The sequence below is a fragment of the Paralichthys olivaceus genome, chromosome 1, assembly GCF_024713975.1.
Source record: "Paralichthys olivaceus isolate ysfri-2021 chromosome 1, ASM2471397v2, whole genome shotgun sequence".
In the NCBI taxonomy this organism is placed as follows: Eukaryota; Metazoa; Chordata; class Actinopteri; order Pleuronectiformes; family Paralichthyidae; genus Paralichthys; species Paralichthys olivaceus.
This window is the reverse complement of record NC_091093.1, coordinates 12,304,712-12,321,309: the sequence shown is the minus strand read 5'-3', so window position 1 is coordinate 12,321,309 and position 16,598 is coordinate 12,304,712. Positions and strand designations below refer to the sequence as shown.

The window sequence follows — 16,598 nt, the reverse complement described above, 5'->3', positions numbered from 1 at the left end:
CTTAAACTATATAATGATCCTTTGTTGAATAGAATATTCACAAAGTGTCTATTATAGTGAGGGAAAATGAAATCAAAACCATTTAAATCAATTAAAACCACTTTATAAATCCACCAAAGTCAATTAAAGCTGAGCAGTTCTGTAAATAGTTGGGAAACAAAGATGTTGGAAAGTATCAGTCATAAACAGGATGGTGAAACCAGAGAAGTGGAGCGAAGAAATAAAAGTGCAGGATAAAATTGGATATCAAGAAAATGGGAATGTTAAAGGGAGTTTTTAAAAGTAAAGCGCTCCGGTCAGTGGTGGATCCTCAGACAGCTTGTTTTTTTAAATCTGGCTCCTCATGTATCTGTGTATCTCTCCATCTCACCACAGCTCTGGCTTCGATTTTGCAGCTCTCAATAGTTTCTCCTCTTAAAAACTCCACCAAAGGCAAACCAGGTAGAAGCCATGACTGTGACCAATCACTTTGAACCAAATTTCTCCGTCTTTGTTGTGATTGGACGGCAGCGGCGGGCTGTGATAGGCAGCCGTTAAATAGGGTTTTCTGGCCTATATTCTCCCTTTTGAAGCACGTAACCTGGATACATTCGACCATTTTCTCAATGGCTGCTTTCAGCTTCTCTCACTCTCCCCTTCTCTTCTGTTGTCTTTGTGCAGGACATCCTCGAATATAAGAAGAAGCAGAGGCCCCAGAAAATCAAAATGTTGGACGGGGCCGTTAAAACCATCATGGTGGACGATTCCAAAACAGTGGGAGAGCTGCTTGTGACTATATGCAGCAGAATAGGTGCATAGTTTATTTGTAGTGTAACCCTTATCTCCATCTGTGCTTGTTCCCCTTCCAGATTTGCTTTATACAGTTGATTGTATTAGTATAGTATTTAATCTTATTAAAAAAATAAAAATTATGATCACTATGATGTATAAATAATAAAATATTTGTATTTAGTTTTTGTTTCCTCCTGTTTGTCCTTGTGGTTAAAATAATTAAGCAGTTTTTTCCTTTGCAATCAAGTGTTCTCAATAGGATATATAGGGAATGCAAATATATCAAGTTGACAATTATCACTTTTTATGTACAGTTTTTTGCAGACGTGCAAATGTGAATATATAAACGCAGAGATGCCAATAAAATAGTATTAAACATGCACGATTATGATACTGACAGAGATATTTTTGGATTCCAGGCATCACCAACTACGAGGAATACTCTCTGATCCAGGAGACGGTGGAGGAGAAGAAGGAGGACGGGATGGGCACGCTGAAAAAAGACAGGACACTGCTGCGAGACGAAAGGAAGATGGAGAAGCTGAAAGCCAAACTACACACAGACGATGACTGTACGTACAGTACATTTATATTTGACTTGATGGTGTAGTGGACAGTGGTTAAATCTTGTACAGTCAAAGATCTTAAATTGTCACATCAGGTTTTTGAAATGTCTGTGTCATTTTTATTTTACCAGCGACCTTTAATATCTACCATTTCTCGCTTGAATTCGGGAGTAGTATATTGAGATCTTATGACCTTCGGTTGGATTCTTTCTTTTCAAGTTAATCTCAAATCCACTGCCACTCTGCGAATTCCCATCTTTAATTTAGACTGACAACAGAATCCTAGAGCAAGAAGCATTGTTTCCTTTGATTGATCAGCTTGACATTTAAATTTATTAGACACAAATTACACACTGCATACTTCAGTGATAATAGAGCACAACTAAAGGACGCCTCCACTGGGCCTGATAATTGTGATGGAGAAGTTCTGTATCTTAGTAACTCTGCTTGTTTGGAAAAACTCAACCAGGTAAAAAGGAGATTTAATCAGAGTTGATAAAAAGTCAATGTCACTTCACCAGACTTCTCCTGGAAAGATGGTTAAGTTTCCCTAAAGAGAAAAACAGGCGTTTGGCTTATTCTAACCAAGAAAGATGATGTCCATGGTTCTAAATATCCAACAAATAACACATACAAGCATTTACTTCCAAGCCTGTTAAGATCCATATTACCTTTTGCTCTCCTACTGCTCCGCTTTTGTACAGCAGCCTTGGGTACCTTGAAAGGTGCTATACGTTATTATTATAATTATTATTATCGGATCCCTGTGATTGTGTGTTGTGTCTACAGTGAACTGGCTGGACCACAGCAGAACATTCAGAGAGCAGGGCGTGGACGAGAATGAGACGCTCTTGCTTAGACGCAAGTTCTTCTACTCAGACCAGAATGTGGACTCCAGGGACCCGGTCCAACTCAACCTGCTTTACGTACAGGTCTGACCCTCTCTGCTGTCTTCATGTCTCATGTCTGTTCCTCTCGAAGCTCCTGTTCAATCACTTTCCAGTAAAATCAGTGGAAGACTGTTGAAGCAGAACATTTCCGTTTAACAAAAAAGGCAGTGGGGTGAAGTTGTTGTGCCTCAAGCCAAAAGAACCATTAGCTTCTTACTCCTTCTTCTTTGGTCCTCAAAATTACATGTGACTTAGATCTATGAATATACTAATATGTCAAATTCTGAATGTCTGAATCATTTTATTTTCAGACAGTTTGTTTACTGCAGTGTTAAGCTGGAAATACTCAGCCATGTCTCACACTGCTTATTTCACTCAAAATATAATTTAAAATGCACAAGAGGGAGAATGAGATGACAGCACATCATTGCTCCTTTCATACAGATATACACAGAAGAGAATCTAACCATAAACCAGGATATAGACTGTACCATCCGTTTCTTCCTCATCACTGAATAGCGACGAATAGGAACCAAAATGTGCAGTGACTGATGACTTGTGGATAAATAAAGAAAAGTGTGACAAACGATGTGCGGTAAATAATAATCCTTATTGGGAATTTAAGTACTGATACTGACCTGAAATCCTAATATGAACATATATGTATATATCCTTAATCCAGTTTCTTCCACTGTTACCTAATGAAGGGAAGTTTGTTTTGTTTCTCAGGCTCGGGACGACATCCTGAACGGTTCTCACCCCGTATCATTCGACAAGGCCTGTGAGTTTGGAGGGATTCAGGCTCAGATCCAGTTTGGACCTCACATAGAGCACAAACACAAACCTGGTTTCTTAGAGTAAGTGTCTGCACAGTGATATTCTCCACTGGCAAAATCCACATTACATATAGAAAAAAAAAGGACAGAAACACTTTTCATTTTATAAATCCAGCATTGGGAGTCAATAAAATCCTTGGGAGTTATTAGTCCTTTTTGAGTTTCAAAGCTGTAGCAATAAAATTCCAAACTCTTTTATATGAATTTCATCTCCTAGTGTTTCTGTTTTCTCGTCTATAGTCTGAAGGAGTTTCTACCCAAAGAATACATAAAGCAAAGAGGAGCTGAGAAGAAGATATTCCAGGTGTGGACATAATCCTCTCTTCTTGAGTTGTTTTTAACATCAGCTTCTCTCATGATTGCGCACCGGTTGTTCAGATGTGTAATGTTTGTATAACTTAACCCCCAGGATCACAAAGACTGTGGAGAAATGACAGAGATCGAAGCCAAAGTGAAATATGTCAAACTGGCACGATCCCTGCGGACGTACGGCGTCTCCTTCTTCCTGGTCAAGGTGAGTTGAAAATCTTGCTTTTATTCCTGTGCTTTTACAAAATAATGTATTAAATAAAGTTCCACTGCAGCATTATTTTCAAAGAAAAGATCATTCAGCCTCAAAAAGTGAAAACTCTAGCCTGAAGACTTCTTTTAATTCCTTTCTTTTTAATTTAAAAAACGAGGAGGCAGGTTTTGCAATTAGTTTAACTGTAGTCAGAACCTTTTTATCTCTGGAGTGTGAAATCTGTTCTCGTCGGATAAAGAGATTGAAGACTCGACCCCGCAGGGGTCAAAGTGTTTGTATCCACCTGAACTTTCAAAGCGTCTCATGTCAGACACAGTTTCTTTTATATACATAGTAAAATGCTCTAAGAACAAAAAAGAATGTAGTACCAGGCAGGAAAAGCCACACTAAACATTATGTGACATTAACGCTGGGACCTTTGGTCAGTTTATAATGGATGATAAAGCTGCTCTTTTAAGCCTCATTCATTTATTAACTTAATTTAAAATATTAAATGACCCATACTATAAAAAAACTTGCAAAGTACGCTACATGCTTAGCTCCTCATTTTACAAATATTACTCTGATGCAAAATTTCAGTTACTGCAAAATATAAAAAACGAATTTATCATCATGGGGGGCCTTCCAAGTACTCACTGTTTAATGTGTCTTTTGAATTGTACCTTCTTTTTCCTATATACCCTACTTCTTATGGAAAGCTGGTTAGAAATTAAGCATTGCTCTATAAATACACCTGGACAAGATATAAAGTAGAATGTAAATGTCTGTCAAAGGGAAGTTTAGTGCTGAGCAATGCTCGCTGCTGCTGCACTGTAACGGTTCTTTCTTTGATTCCACAAAATACAAGTGTTGAAAGTGAAACGCAAATCCAACATTTAACGAAGCTTTTTTGAAAAATCAAGTGATTCATTTACCCAAGCAAATATCTCTTTACTTATGCAGTGTCCATTGTAAACCTGCCTGTTTGGAATGGGTTGTTTGCTTGGCTTTAGTTGATGCTGGTTGCAGTTCATCTTTCTGAAACTTCAACGATGACCCTGCAGAACCCTGAACTGGAGAATCAGTTGTCGTTGCTGTTGTCGTGAGCGCACTATTATCCTGATCGACAACGTCACTTATGTTGATGATCCTCAGCCGCACTGCTCCAGAGCGCTGGCTGCCTGTATATTTAAATTCTATTAATATCGAATGCACCAAATGCCAAGTGTGAAGCCGACAAGATGAACAGTTCTTTAGATATGAGTTTCACATACAGACAGAGATTTCTGGAATTATTAGATAAATAAATGTAGCGCCACAGAAACAGACAAAAGTTTAGAAAGGAAGTAGAGCTTGTATGGATCAGGAAGTCCATACATTTCCCCTCATGCGTCTCTTCCTTGCTCTCACTAATACACAGCGGTGGCTCCTCATCCACAAGGAATTAGTTTTGCTCCTGGACGGAAACCAAATGTTATCCGTGCAGTCGAGCGTGGTGCTCCAGAACAACTGGAGGCTTTGGAACCTGGTGGACGTCTGACTGACAAACTCACTTAAACTCTCCCAAATAAGTCAGACGCCGGCACACGCCTGCCGATCGGAGAGATTTGCTGATTTCCACCGGTACCTGTGGAGCTAGCTGCTGCTATGACAAGAGGGACAGATAAACTCTTCTCTCTTTTGTTCTCCCCTCACATCATCTGTCGCCAGGAGGAAATCCTGCACGAAGTCACAGGAAGCTTCCCTGTCTGCGTTTATAAATTGCTTTCCAGTTGTCATCTCTAATTGCTCAGCTCCTGTAGAAAATGAGATCACTCCTGGTTATTGACTCTCTGCCTGATACTTTCCGGGTTTTCATCAGCAGACGATGAGAAACACGACGTATATAAAATCAAAACTTTATTAAATCGGAGCTCAGCTTGTCATGCCTCTCGCACATTCCCCACTTCTGTTCGTCCACACTCTTTTCCGGCTTTAATCCCTTTTAAAGCCTCAAAAACACAAATCGCTCCACTTCTTGCCCTTTGGATCTGTGTTCCCCCTGATCAGTTTGACATCTTATCTGCTCACCTCTGTCGTTCCCCTCATCCTCAGGCGTTAGCCAGTGGAGCATCTTAAAAATAACCCGGGAAAAAAAAAAGAATTCAGCCTGTAGTCCTAACCTGTATAACCCCTGGAGGCCCTGGAGAGTTTACTGGCCCTCCAGGACTTTTTACACGACTCACCTCTTTGCCCTCACGTCACAGCCCATCACATTCTGTCCATCTGCTCCCCAACTGTAGAAACGCTTGCTGCGGTCGTGCAGGGAAAAAAGGGGGAGAAGAAACGGGCTGTGTGTCAGAGAGCAGCTGGAGGATGGAGGGGTTTAGTGAGTGCAGCGGGAGGATGAGAGATGTTGACAGGCAGATAAAGATGTGATTAAGACGTCACATTTTAATTACTCACCGAGATGTTTTTTTTTTACTTGTTCAAACAATGAATATCCGTCCTGGCAGATCAGTGTTGAATTTGTATTTCTTGAACTTTAAGTGATTCCAGTAAAACCCTCAGCAGGCTGAGGAACGTAAGAATGAATGAATATTAATTTGAAAAGAGTTGTTGCCTCAAGGCAGTAAAAGTGACTTTTAATATGGCTTGTTTGTGTCGTTTTGCTCGATCATCTGTTTAAATTTAATCATTTAGCCTTTTATATACAATATGGTCTCATCAGGAATAGTTGTTTTGCAGAAAAGGAAAGGAAAGTAGGGACATGTTGCACATGTACATAAAATCAATACAAGATGAGACAAATATTAAGATCTTAGCATTTAGCAGCCAATAACTAAGACTAATGCCAACAAGCATATTTTATAATTTAATTATTGTAATTTATATTATTTACTATACTGTTTTAATTATTTTTTGTTGGGAGAGAACCAAAAATGTGGCTGCTGCAGCAGCCATTGTTGAGTAGTATGCAAGGTAGTAATACATCAGAAAAAGAATATAAGTCAATGTAATCATACATTGTGTTTCCGTGTTTTGCAGGAAAAGATGAAGAGTAAGAACAAGCTGGTGCCGCGGCTCCTGGGCATCACCAAAGAATCAGTGATGAGAGTGGAAGAGAAGACCAAAGACGTGGTTCAGGAGTGGCCACTCACCACAGTGAAGAGGTGGGCGGCGTCGCCCAAGAGCTTCACCCTGGTATGACACGCACACACACACACACACACACACACACACACACACACATTGTACAGTCACACAAAACCTGCAACAGCTGACTGCACACTGAAGACACTGGTTCTGAATATATCAATTATGTTGTAAATGAGTTCGACTTGCTCGTACCAATAGTTCCTCCAGGGTTTAAACAATCACTCTAGAAAGCACTGTAGTCTTTCCCTTGTACTCTTCACTTACTCAACTGACTCTTTGTCTTCACCGTCAATATTCCACCTTTGTTTCAGCTGCCAGCCCATAAAAAAAAATGGATTTAATCTTGCTGATCTGATTGACTCACCATCTCTATTAAATTAACACGGCCTCTGCGTCTCTTTGTTAATTTAGCTGAGTGTGTTCCAGAATGTGAATTCTGATTTGTCGTTCACACGCTGGAGAAGTTCTTTATTTACCCGGGGAAGCAGTTTTTGAGCCGTTGGAAGGTGATGGAGGACGATAGAGGGATCACCATTGCTTATTATTTTTATTTTATACAGGATGTACTGTACATGTATATTAAAGGGATACATCACAGTTATGAAATAACACGATCTATTTCTGAGATGTTTCTTGTTAATCTGACTGAACGTGCTTTGCAGCAGTTTGTTGTCATTTGTTGTCAACATAGCACACAGTACTCATCTGAAACGAGGACTCATGGATCCGCATTAATCCTCATAGTAAATAAGTCCAGCATGCATGTTAAAGATGGGGCTCTATGTGTGTGCCTGTGCAGGACTTCGGGGAGTACCAGGAGAGCTACTACTCGGTGCAGACCACTGAAGGGGAGCAGATCTCGCAGCTCATCGCCGGCTACATTGATATCATCCTGAAAAAGGTGAGACATCTCTCTGCGGGGACACAGATGAATTGTGATGAACCGCTTTTCTCCTGTGGCAGATAAAGTCTCAGATCTGTCCATGTGTGATGTGCTCAGGCTCAAAGCAGGTCCTGGTGTGTCCTGTAAGAAATAATCATGCAGTGCAGAGCAATCAGCTGACCTTTCATTATGAAAGCAATTATAATTAACTATCAGAAGTATTAGAACTTGTTCAATAATGAGGTCAAGTGACATGAATCATGAGTTGAATCAGTGTAAGCTTGTTAGTGTTCAGGGCTTCACTCGATGCATCATATTTCAGTTTTATGCTATTTTCCTTGGTTAAAAAATGTATTAAACCCTCAAGTCTTTATTATCTCATTTTCTTTCAGTAAGCATGTTCACTACCCACAATCCTCTGGTGTAATACCAACGTCTCTGATTGGCGGATCTCACTGTTACCATGGAATTGTGGAAATTCATGTTGGCCAGAATCGGATGGTCCAGTGTTACATTACGTTGACCACAGAGCGACCATGATTTCCCTCTCTAACATGCTGCGGTTTTTTCAAGATGGCGAAAACAATCCAGAGGCGTTAAAATCGCCACAAGTCAGGTCATGTAGTCGAGCTTAGTGTCAGTGAGGACCAGCTTGTAGGTTCACAATGGTTTATGGGATGTGTAGCTCCTTCACTTACTATACTTATGTACCCGGTCTTGTACCTTTGCCTTTTTATCAGTTATTCAATATTTTCTTTGCTTTGAATCAAATGTTTCATGCTCATGATTTAACTCGTAGCTGGTTCCAGGCTTAACTGGACCAGAGCCGTTCGAAAGGGGGCATACACTGTTACACTCCCAAGAAACTGACGCCAAAATCCTTCATATTAATTTGGATAATCTTCTAAAACAATAAAAGACATGTCCCCACCAATATGTTTATCAATATGCCAATATGCCTACCTTTTTTTAAATTGGGAATCACACCTACTTTTATCAATGAAAATGTTGACAACTGCCCTACCTCCCAATGTTATGGAAAGTGAAAAAAAATTGGCTCCTACTGAACCAAACGCTATGTTTTTGCTCTTTTACCTGCAGAAGCAAAGCAAGGACCGTTTTGGATTGGAAGGCGACGAGGAGTCGACCATGTTGGAGGAATCAGTATCCCCGAAGAAGTAAGTATTGGTATTATTTTGTCAACATCTCAAAGAGTTGTCATCCTTCTATTGGCCAGTGGCGGAGTAAAAACTCAAACACACTGAATCAAAAGTACACATAAAAACACAAGAATGTACTCAGGTAAAAATAAAAGTACCACAACTTTTCTACTTGTGTGAAAGAAAGTGAGCACTTGCTTTTAAATATGTATGTTCTGATTCTAGCCTATTGCCTTATATAACTACATCATTATGTCTGAGCCTCTTCTGAATCTATTGAGGGAGGCGGGGTCTAATGTTACCTGTCAGCTCTGATTGGATCGATATAAAAACTATGTGAACATGTAAAAATACGTTGGAGTAGAAAGTACAGATATTTGCTGATATATGTGTTGGAGTAAAAGTCAACAGTATCTGAAAATAAATCTACTAAAGTAAAGTACAGATACATGAAAAGGTACTTAAGTACAGTGATGAAGTACATCCCACCACTGCTATTGGCGACTTTGAAAACATAAAAATAGTAAAAATATACAAGCCTCTGCAGATTCCTTATGTAAGTGTGGAAATAAAGCCCCTGAACCTCAAACATGTGGCTCTATAGATTAATCCCATATGTGGAGCTTCACTGGGCTATAATCCAGTTAAAACTGCAGTGATGTTGATTCTCCTCCCATGAGCAGCAGCAGCAGCAGCATCTGAACTTATTGCAAACCCAATATCACACTGGCTCCTGTTTTAATTTCCTTCTCACTGCTGCCCCTGGACCACAGCTCAGACATCCATCTTCCAGGACCTCATTTCATCACACGAGCACTTCCTTAGCCGGACTTTATCCTGAAAGATAATCATTATGTGAGGGAAATGTTACTGCTCTGGACAAGCGAAAGGCTCTATCAGAACATTTCCTGTGTATTAGCTCATTTGTCCACAGTGGACTCTCTGTGTGCAACCGAAGCTCCTTTTTTTCCTTGTCCAGCCTCAATTAATATTTATATCCTGTGTTGAACCGAGAGTGCATTTGCTGAAATTGTTATTGTGTATATACTTTTTGTTTTTGCTTTTGCTTGTATCTGTGTGATGTGTGCAGGGCTGAAGACAAACGTCTTTAAGCCTGCAAACACATAGCGAGGCAAACTGTGGAAGGCCTTATCTGAGGGAAAAACACAGCAACGCTTTGTCTTGCAAGAGTACTGTGTGTGTGTGTGTGTGTGTGTGTGTGTGTGTGTGTGTGTGTGTGTGTGTGTGTGTGTGTGTGTGTGTGTGTGTGTGTGTGTTAATTATCTCCTGTAAACACACTCACAGGTACAGACGACAACTACAAACATGCTCTTTTGTCTCTTTTTTTCTCACTGATGTTTTCTCTCTGTATGTTCGTGGCCTCACTTTAAATGTGCACAATACAGCTGACAAATGTTAAAAGGCCATTTGGCTGATGTGTTTTTTGTTCATGCATGTATGTTGAAGTAGGCGTTTTGTCTATTTACATTTTTTTTTCACTATTTCAGTGGCGGATCTTCTCGAAATCAGGGGCCATTTAAGTCCTTCCTTGTTCATTGCTAGCTCTGAAGCTTTGAGCACAGCCAAACATGATTGCATACATTTGGTTAATTGTTCTTTTTTCAAACGCCTTCTGTACTTCAAAGAAGATTACAAAATACAAATTCTCACTTTTTTTTTTGTATGGTTAGTAAGAAAAAGAAAATATATATATATTTGTATGTACATATATATATGTATTTTATATAATATATATTATATAATGATGACAGGGCAGGGGTACTTCAGGGGCCAATCAGATTTCAGCTGGGGCCACTGCCCCCCTGCATCTGCCCCTGCACCATACTGGTTTGACTTTCCCTGAACGTCCATGTAGATACAGTATTAACCATGTGTCTGTCTGCGTACCTGCAGGTCCACCATCCTTCAGCAGCAGTTCAACCGCGTCGGCCGGGTGGAGCACGGCTCCGTGGCACTCCCAGGGGTGATCCGCTCCGGCTCCATCGGCACGGAGTCGCTCAGCATGGGCACCATGCCTTCCGCTCAGCAGCAGATCACCATGGGTCAAATGCACCGTGGGCACATGCCACCACTGGTGAGACCAGAACAGACTCTCGTCTTCTTTATTCATTTAGTGACGGACATCCTCATCATCTTTCGTTTTTTAAGTTTCTTAAAAGATCCCTCCAGGCTAAATTCTGTTAATTTTCCTGTCTGTGTAGAGTTCGGCACAGCAGGCTCTCATGGGAACCATCAACACCAGTATGCAAGCTGTGCAGAAAGCCCAGATCGACCTGGGAGAGGTGGACAACCTGCCACCACTGGGACAGGACATGGTACTACACACTGCACATGTTCACCCAATATAAACCATCACACATGTACTGTATGTACCTGTTGTGGTAAAATATCATCTCAAACTCATGCAAGTATTCCTGATGACAGCCATAAAAATGGAATGATAGCCATGATTTAAGTGCATTCATGTGATCACTTGTGTTGTGTCACTCTTTAGGCATCCAAGGTGTGGATCCAGAACAAGATGGATGAATCAAAACACGAGATCCACTCGCAGGTGGACGCCATCACTGCAGGAACGGCATCCGTGGTCAACCTCACGGCTGGTCAGTGGTTTTGGCATGACTCAGCAGAATCTGTTTGGAGCATGAATCAGCAAGGATTTGATTTAGTTCAAAATATAATGATGTATCTCATTATACATTGTTGCCTGTGGCTAAAGATTGAAATAAATTAAAGTATTTTAGGAATCCTTAATGAATTGTTGAGTGTTGAGTGCCCACAGTTTATGAGTTCATTTTAGGGAGAGAATTTTTGTGCAGAGGTAAAATTATATGGCCAATTAGTGACTTTAAAGCTGAACCAGTTCCACCAGTCTGGTTCTTATCAACATCACTGAAAAAAGTAAAACATTCTATAATCTGAGGCCTTAAGATGTCTGGTATATGTTGTGATGTCTTTGTTTGCTGTAGTTCTTTCTCAACTGGTGTCAGGGTGAAGGTCTCTGCGTGTAGTTTACAGAATGCAGAGACTTTATGTATAGTTATGGGGAAGTCTGAGGAATTCTGGGACTCTGTTCTTCTTTCATATCTGTCGCACTTGACATAGATCAAGGGCATACAATAATAATAATGATAACACTGATAACACTGATTTGATTTTCTGTTCTCTCCAATGCTTTAATGAACTTGTGTGTTTAAGCTCTCAGCTCTAAGTCTCTAATTCTAGGTTAAATGTAAATATTTCTACTTCTTGATTAAATGACTGGTGTAGGGTTTAGAGTTAGATTAGAGTTTGCATTAGTCATCAAATGTTATGAAGAGACATTGGAGAGCAGTTTGTTTGGCTTTGAATTTGCTTTGTTTCAGTCACTTCTCTAAGACTCTTCCTCTGATGGCTTCTCTTATTCTCCCCTCATACTCAGGCGATCCCACTGACACAGACTACACAGCGGTGGGCTGCGCCATCACCACCATCTCCTCCAACCTGACTGAAATGTCGAAGGGTGTGAAGCTGCTGGCTGCGCTGATGGAGGATGACGTGGGTGGAGGAAACGACCTGATGAAGGCCGCCAGGACGCTGGCGGGGGCCGTGTCGGACTTGCTGAAGGCTGTGGAGCCGGCCTCTGGAGAGGTGAGTAAAGGAACTTGAAACCATGAGAAGATAGATTAGAAGATAAAAAGAAAAAATTTCAAATTTAACTCTTTATTGAACTCTTTTATTTCTCTTTACACAGACCATGTCAGTATTTTATCTTTTTGTTTCAACGTATTCTCAATTTCTCCTTTTTTGAAAAAAGCAGATTGACTTTCATTTATTGATTTCATTTAATTCAATTTCATTCTTTGTCTTTCCTTTCCCTTCCATTCCATCTGTCTATCTACTGTATGTAATCTGTCATGTTTAAGTTCAACATGGCCAATACAGCATGAAGGACATGATGTGAGATGTTGGTGTAAAAACCGAAATGTGGAAACAGAGACAATAATTGTAACTCTAGCCTGACTCTGGATTTCAGCCAGTGCAGCAAAGGAAAACTTTTCACCATTTTTGTAAAGTGAAATGCCAGATTGTGTTTGTACTTGGTCCTCCACACGGTGTTTTGTTCAATCCAAACCGACGGCATAAAAAGTTAATTACATTTTCCACCGAGCAGCTCGACCCTCTTAATAACAATGCATCTCTCCTGTTCCTCCAAATCACACCTAATTATATCAACGTGCTCTGCTGCCGGCCGGCCTCAGCTAACTGGATTGTTCTGCTCGTGCTGAATTAGGACCTCAGGCTGAGGCTGATTGACACACTCCATCTGTCTTTTTTGAGACGCAGCTACTGTAGCTTCAATGTACTGCTAAGGACACTGTGAATCATTCATATGGTGATCTAGTGTGCAGATGTGAAGTTTCCAGTGGTGTGGTGGTGACCTGCTTAATGCACAGGTTTATCTCTCTTTTGGTCAACTTATGCAGTTGTGAATTATACTTACACTATGTATTGGTTACGCGATATCTCAGAAACACCTTCAGGAAATCTGTTCAGATTTGACATTCACTTCTTCTCACTGAGAAATTGATTAGCTTTTGGTAGTTGAAGGTTAAAGGTCAAGGTCACTGTGACCTCATTAAACTCTTTTTTTGCCTTGTGACCACAATATCTAAAGATCGCCTTGAGAACCTTTTTTCAAATTTAGCCCAAATGATCACATAGACTCACAGATTAACTGATTAGATCTGGGTTGTATCACAAATCTGCCTTTAGGGAATTTCTTCATCCTGATTCATTTAGGCTGTTTAAGTACGGCCATAAGAGCATAAAAACACAGGTCCTTCTTCACAGCACCACAGTGTTTTCTCAAGATACAAGATGATGCAGTTTCCAAGCAGATGACTGAATGCAGTTTCACATTGTGATGGTTTTCTGTGTGTGTGTTTGTGCATGAACAGCCCAGACAGACCGTGCTGACAGCAGCAGGCAGCATCGGCCAGGCCAGTGGAGACCTCCTGCGCCAGATTGGAGAGAGCGAGACAGACGAGAGGTTCCAGGTAACGTCGCTCTAAGCCCGTTTATCATTATCACTGCATTCACAGGAAACCTGGTGCTCAGGAGCTGCCACTCTCTTAATCAAGAGCACATTGTAACCAGGGGAACACAGAGGAAATAGATTTCCTTTATCATATCTTAACTAGATGTTTTTCTCAGAATTTAACTTGACTCTTGCTGTTAGTCAAGCTTGTGTTTTTCTTGTTTCTCTACTATACTAAATGCAACTGTTAAATAATGTGATGAGTTGTGCAGATGTGCAGTAGGTGAACAAGTCATATTTCTATGAAACTGTCCATTATCTGCTTTCTTTCAATTACACAATATTACATACACAATCTTATGGCACAGAGTTGTCTTAAATTATGGTTTCATCTTTATCTGTACTATCCAAGAGCCAGTTTTGAGAATTAAAGGACAGATTAGCTACAATCTAATTGCTGATGATTGACCGTGTTTCCTTCTCCCTTCGCCCCTCATTGTGCAGGACATCCTGATGAATCTGGCCAAAGCGGTGGCCAACGCTGCAGCCATGTTGGTGCTCAAGGCCAAGAATGTGGCCCAGGTTTCGGAGGACACTGTGCTGCAGAACCGGGTCATTTCGGCCGCCACCCAGTGCGCCCTGTCCACCTCCCAGCTGGTGGCATGTGCCAAGGTAAGGCAGTGTAGCTGTAGGAAGTTTAATATGATATAAGTAAACCTGCCCCTAAAAAACCCCAAGCACAATGATAGATAGATAGAGAGATAGATAGATAGATAGATAGATAGATAGATAGATGACTATGAAGAAATCCTAAATAAAACAATCAAGAGTGACAAATAATAAGAGAAATACAAATGCTTATGATATGCTAATCTTGTCCTACTCTAACAAATGATAACAACTAAACAGATCACAGCGTGTAAGTATTTGTATAGTATTCTCTCGATTCCACAAAAGTAATTTCATACAATATGCAGAAGGTCTGTGATATTTTTCATTTATCACAACAGACCTGTCTCTGATCTGAATATTAAACTCTCAGTGGTGTTAGGATGCTTCTCCGGGAGCTGTTTGGTTGAGTGCGTGACAATAATTTCCCAGGTGCCGGTTTATCTTTTCTCACACAGTTACTGTGCAGTGAAGTTTGGTAAAAAACGATTTTGTATCCTCAAATATTTGAATAAGCTACAATATTTCTGCTAAATACTCTGCGTCCACACTGTATTTGTGCATCTGTAGCTGTTCAACCCATGTGCCTCTAATTAGTTTAAACACTCTCCTGGCTCCTAGTCAGATTATTACCATCCACTGAACAAATCTTCTTCTCTTCATGCCACTGTGACGAGGCGCATCCAAATCCCTTTTAAATCTTCTCTCTTCCTCTTGTCTTCTTGTTTCCTCTGTTCTCTGTAAAATGTGATTTAATGATGAAAATACTTAAGCTGTGCGTTTATACCAAAGTGAATCATGTTAGCCATTCATTTTCTTGCCACATCACGTAAATTGAATGTTGATCACTTTAGGTTTGATTTATGTGTTGTTTTTTGTTTTTCTTTATCGCACTGAAGATAAATCTGTCTCTCCCTTTCCTCCTCGTCTCCTGTTGTAGGTGGTTAGTCCCACCATCAGCTCCCCAGTTTGCCAGGAGCAGCTCATTGAAGCAGGAAAGCTGGTGGATCGCTCGGTGGAAAGCTGCGTGCAGGCCTGCCTCTCGGCCACGGAGGATGGCGAGCTCCTTAAACAGGTTTGTTTGTTTGATAAGAGTACTACACTAACACTACCGGGTGGATTACCATGCAGCTTGGTGGAAGGATGTGGTATGGTTCAGAAAAGAATCCATTGGTGCAGATCTGGATCAGGATGATTCATGGATCACATTTAGGGGACTGATCTTATGAGAGTGTGAAATTTGGTGCAGCTTGATTGAACTGAAGGGAACTGTTGGGCCTTGGCGGATGTATACACTATACTGAGTCTCATTGTAGTTGGTTGGTTAGTGTGTTTGTTTGTTTGATTGTTAGCAGGATTACGCAAAAACTACTCAACCAATTTAATATTGAAATATTGTGGGGGGCTGGAACTTCACTGAAGGAAGAAGAGAAGGACATTTTTCAACATTTTCATTGATTTTTCAGAGAATAATTCACTTATGGAAGAAAATCAGCCATATTTACGTGACTGATATTTATGAGTGTGTGCGATTTGGTGCAGATCCTGGATCTTCTTAATTTAAATGTGGATTCATAAGTGGACTGTTGGGCGATGGTGGAAATATGTGCTCTACGGAGTTTTTAATAGCTTCCATGTCTTGTGACCCACTGACTCCCAAACCAATGCTGAATCATTGGATTATTACCCAAGACAGAAAACACACACTCATTACCCTGTTTCAGAAGCTACTGTGCTGATTTCAATTAAATTCTGTGGAGGACTGGAGCAAAACCCACAAGAGCCATCAGGGAGATCCAGGAATTTTCTTTAACATAGCGAGCTAGGGCGTCAGCCATAGTGAAAGTACATGCACTTTGGGTGCCCTTCTTGTTTCTTTAGTTTCAGACAATAAGTTTCACAATTATCTCAAGTTTCACACAGTAAACATTGTAGCACACACTAGTTTTTCCATTTTACTGATTCTCTGACTACTTTTCATTGAAACCACAGCAGCTGTTTTGTTTAATTGGGGGCATTGAGTTTGTAAACTAACACCGAGCTTAAGAAGCAATGAAGATAATGAGTCCATGGTGCCTCTCCCCAGTCGGGTGGAATAAGAAGCAGGGAATAATGCAGCTTAAAAAAGGCAGCACTAATGTT

At 40.5% G+C, this 16,598-nt stretch overlaps 1 protein-coding gene across 4 annotated transcripts in view; it reads left to right on the top strand.

Moving 5' to 3' along the window:
* tln2a (talin 2a) overlaps window positions 1-16,598 on the top strand; it is an 89,139-nt gene that overhangs the window by 42,264 nt on the left and 30,277 nt on the right. For all 4 annotated transcript variants that reach the window (XM_069521668.1, XM_020080054.2, XM_069521659.1 and 1 more), the window contains 16 exons: window positions 661-790; window positions 1,191-1,343; window positions 2,127-2,269; window positions 2,957-3,084; window positions 3,304-3,367; window positions 3,473-3,577; window positions 6,593-6,748; window positions 7,503-7,604; window positions 8,688-8,764; window positions 10,661-10,841; window positions 10,969-11,082; window positions 11,262-11,370; window positions 12,189-12,397; window positions 13,708-13,806; window positions 14,292-14,459; window positions 15,397-15,531. In XM_069521668.1, coding sequence (XP_069377769.1) covers window positions 661-790; window positions 1,191-1,343; window positions 2,127-2,269; window positions 2,957-3,084; window positions 3,304-3,367; window positions 3,473-3,577; window positions 6,593-6,748; window positions 7,503-7,604; window positions 8,688-8,764; window positions 10,661-10,841; window positions 10,969-11,082; window positions 11,262-11,370; window positions 12,189-12,397; window positions 13,708-13,806; window positions 14,292-14,459; window positions 15,397-15,531 — 2,073 coding nt within the window. The remainder of the gene's footprint in view (window positions 1-660; window positions 791-1,190; window positions 1,344-2,126; window positions 2,270-2,956; window positions 3,085-3,303; window positions 3,368-3,472; window positions 3,578-6,592; window positions 6,749-7,502; window positions 7,605-8,687; window positions 8,765-10,660; window positions 10,842-10,968; window positions 11,083-11,261; window positions 11,371-12,188; window positions 12,398-13,707; window positions 13,807-14,291; window positions 14,460-15,396; window positions 15,532-16,598) is intronic.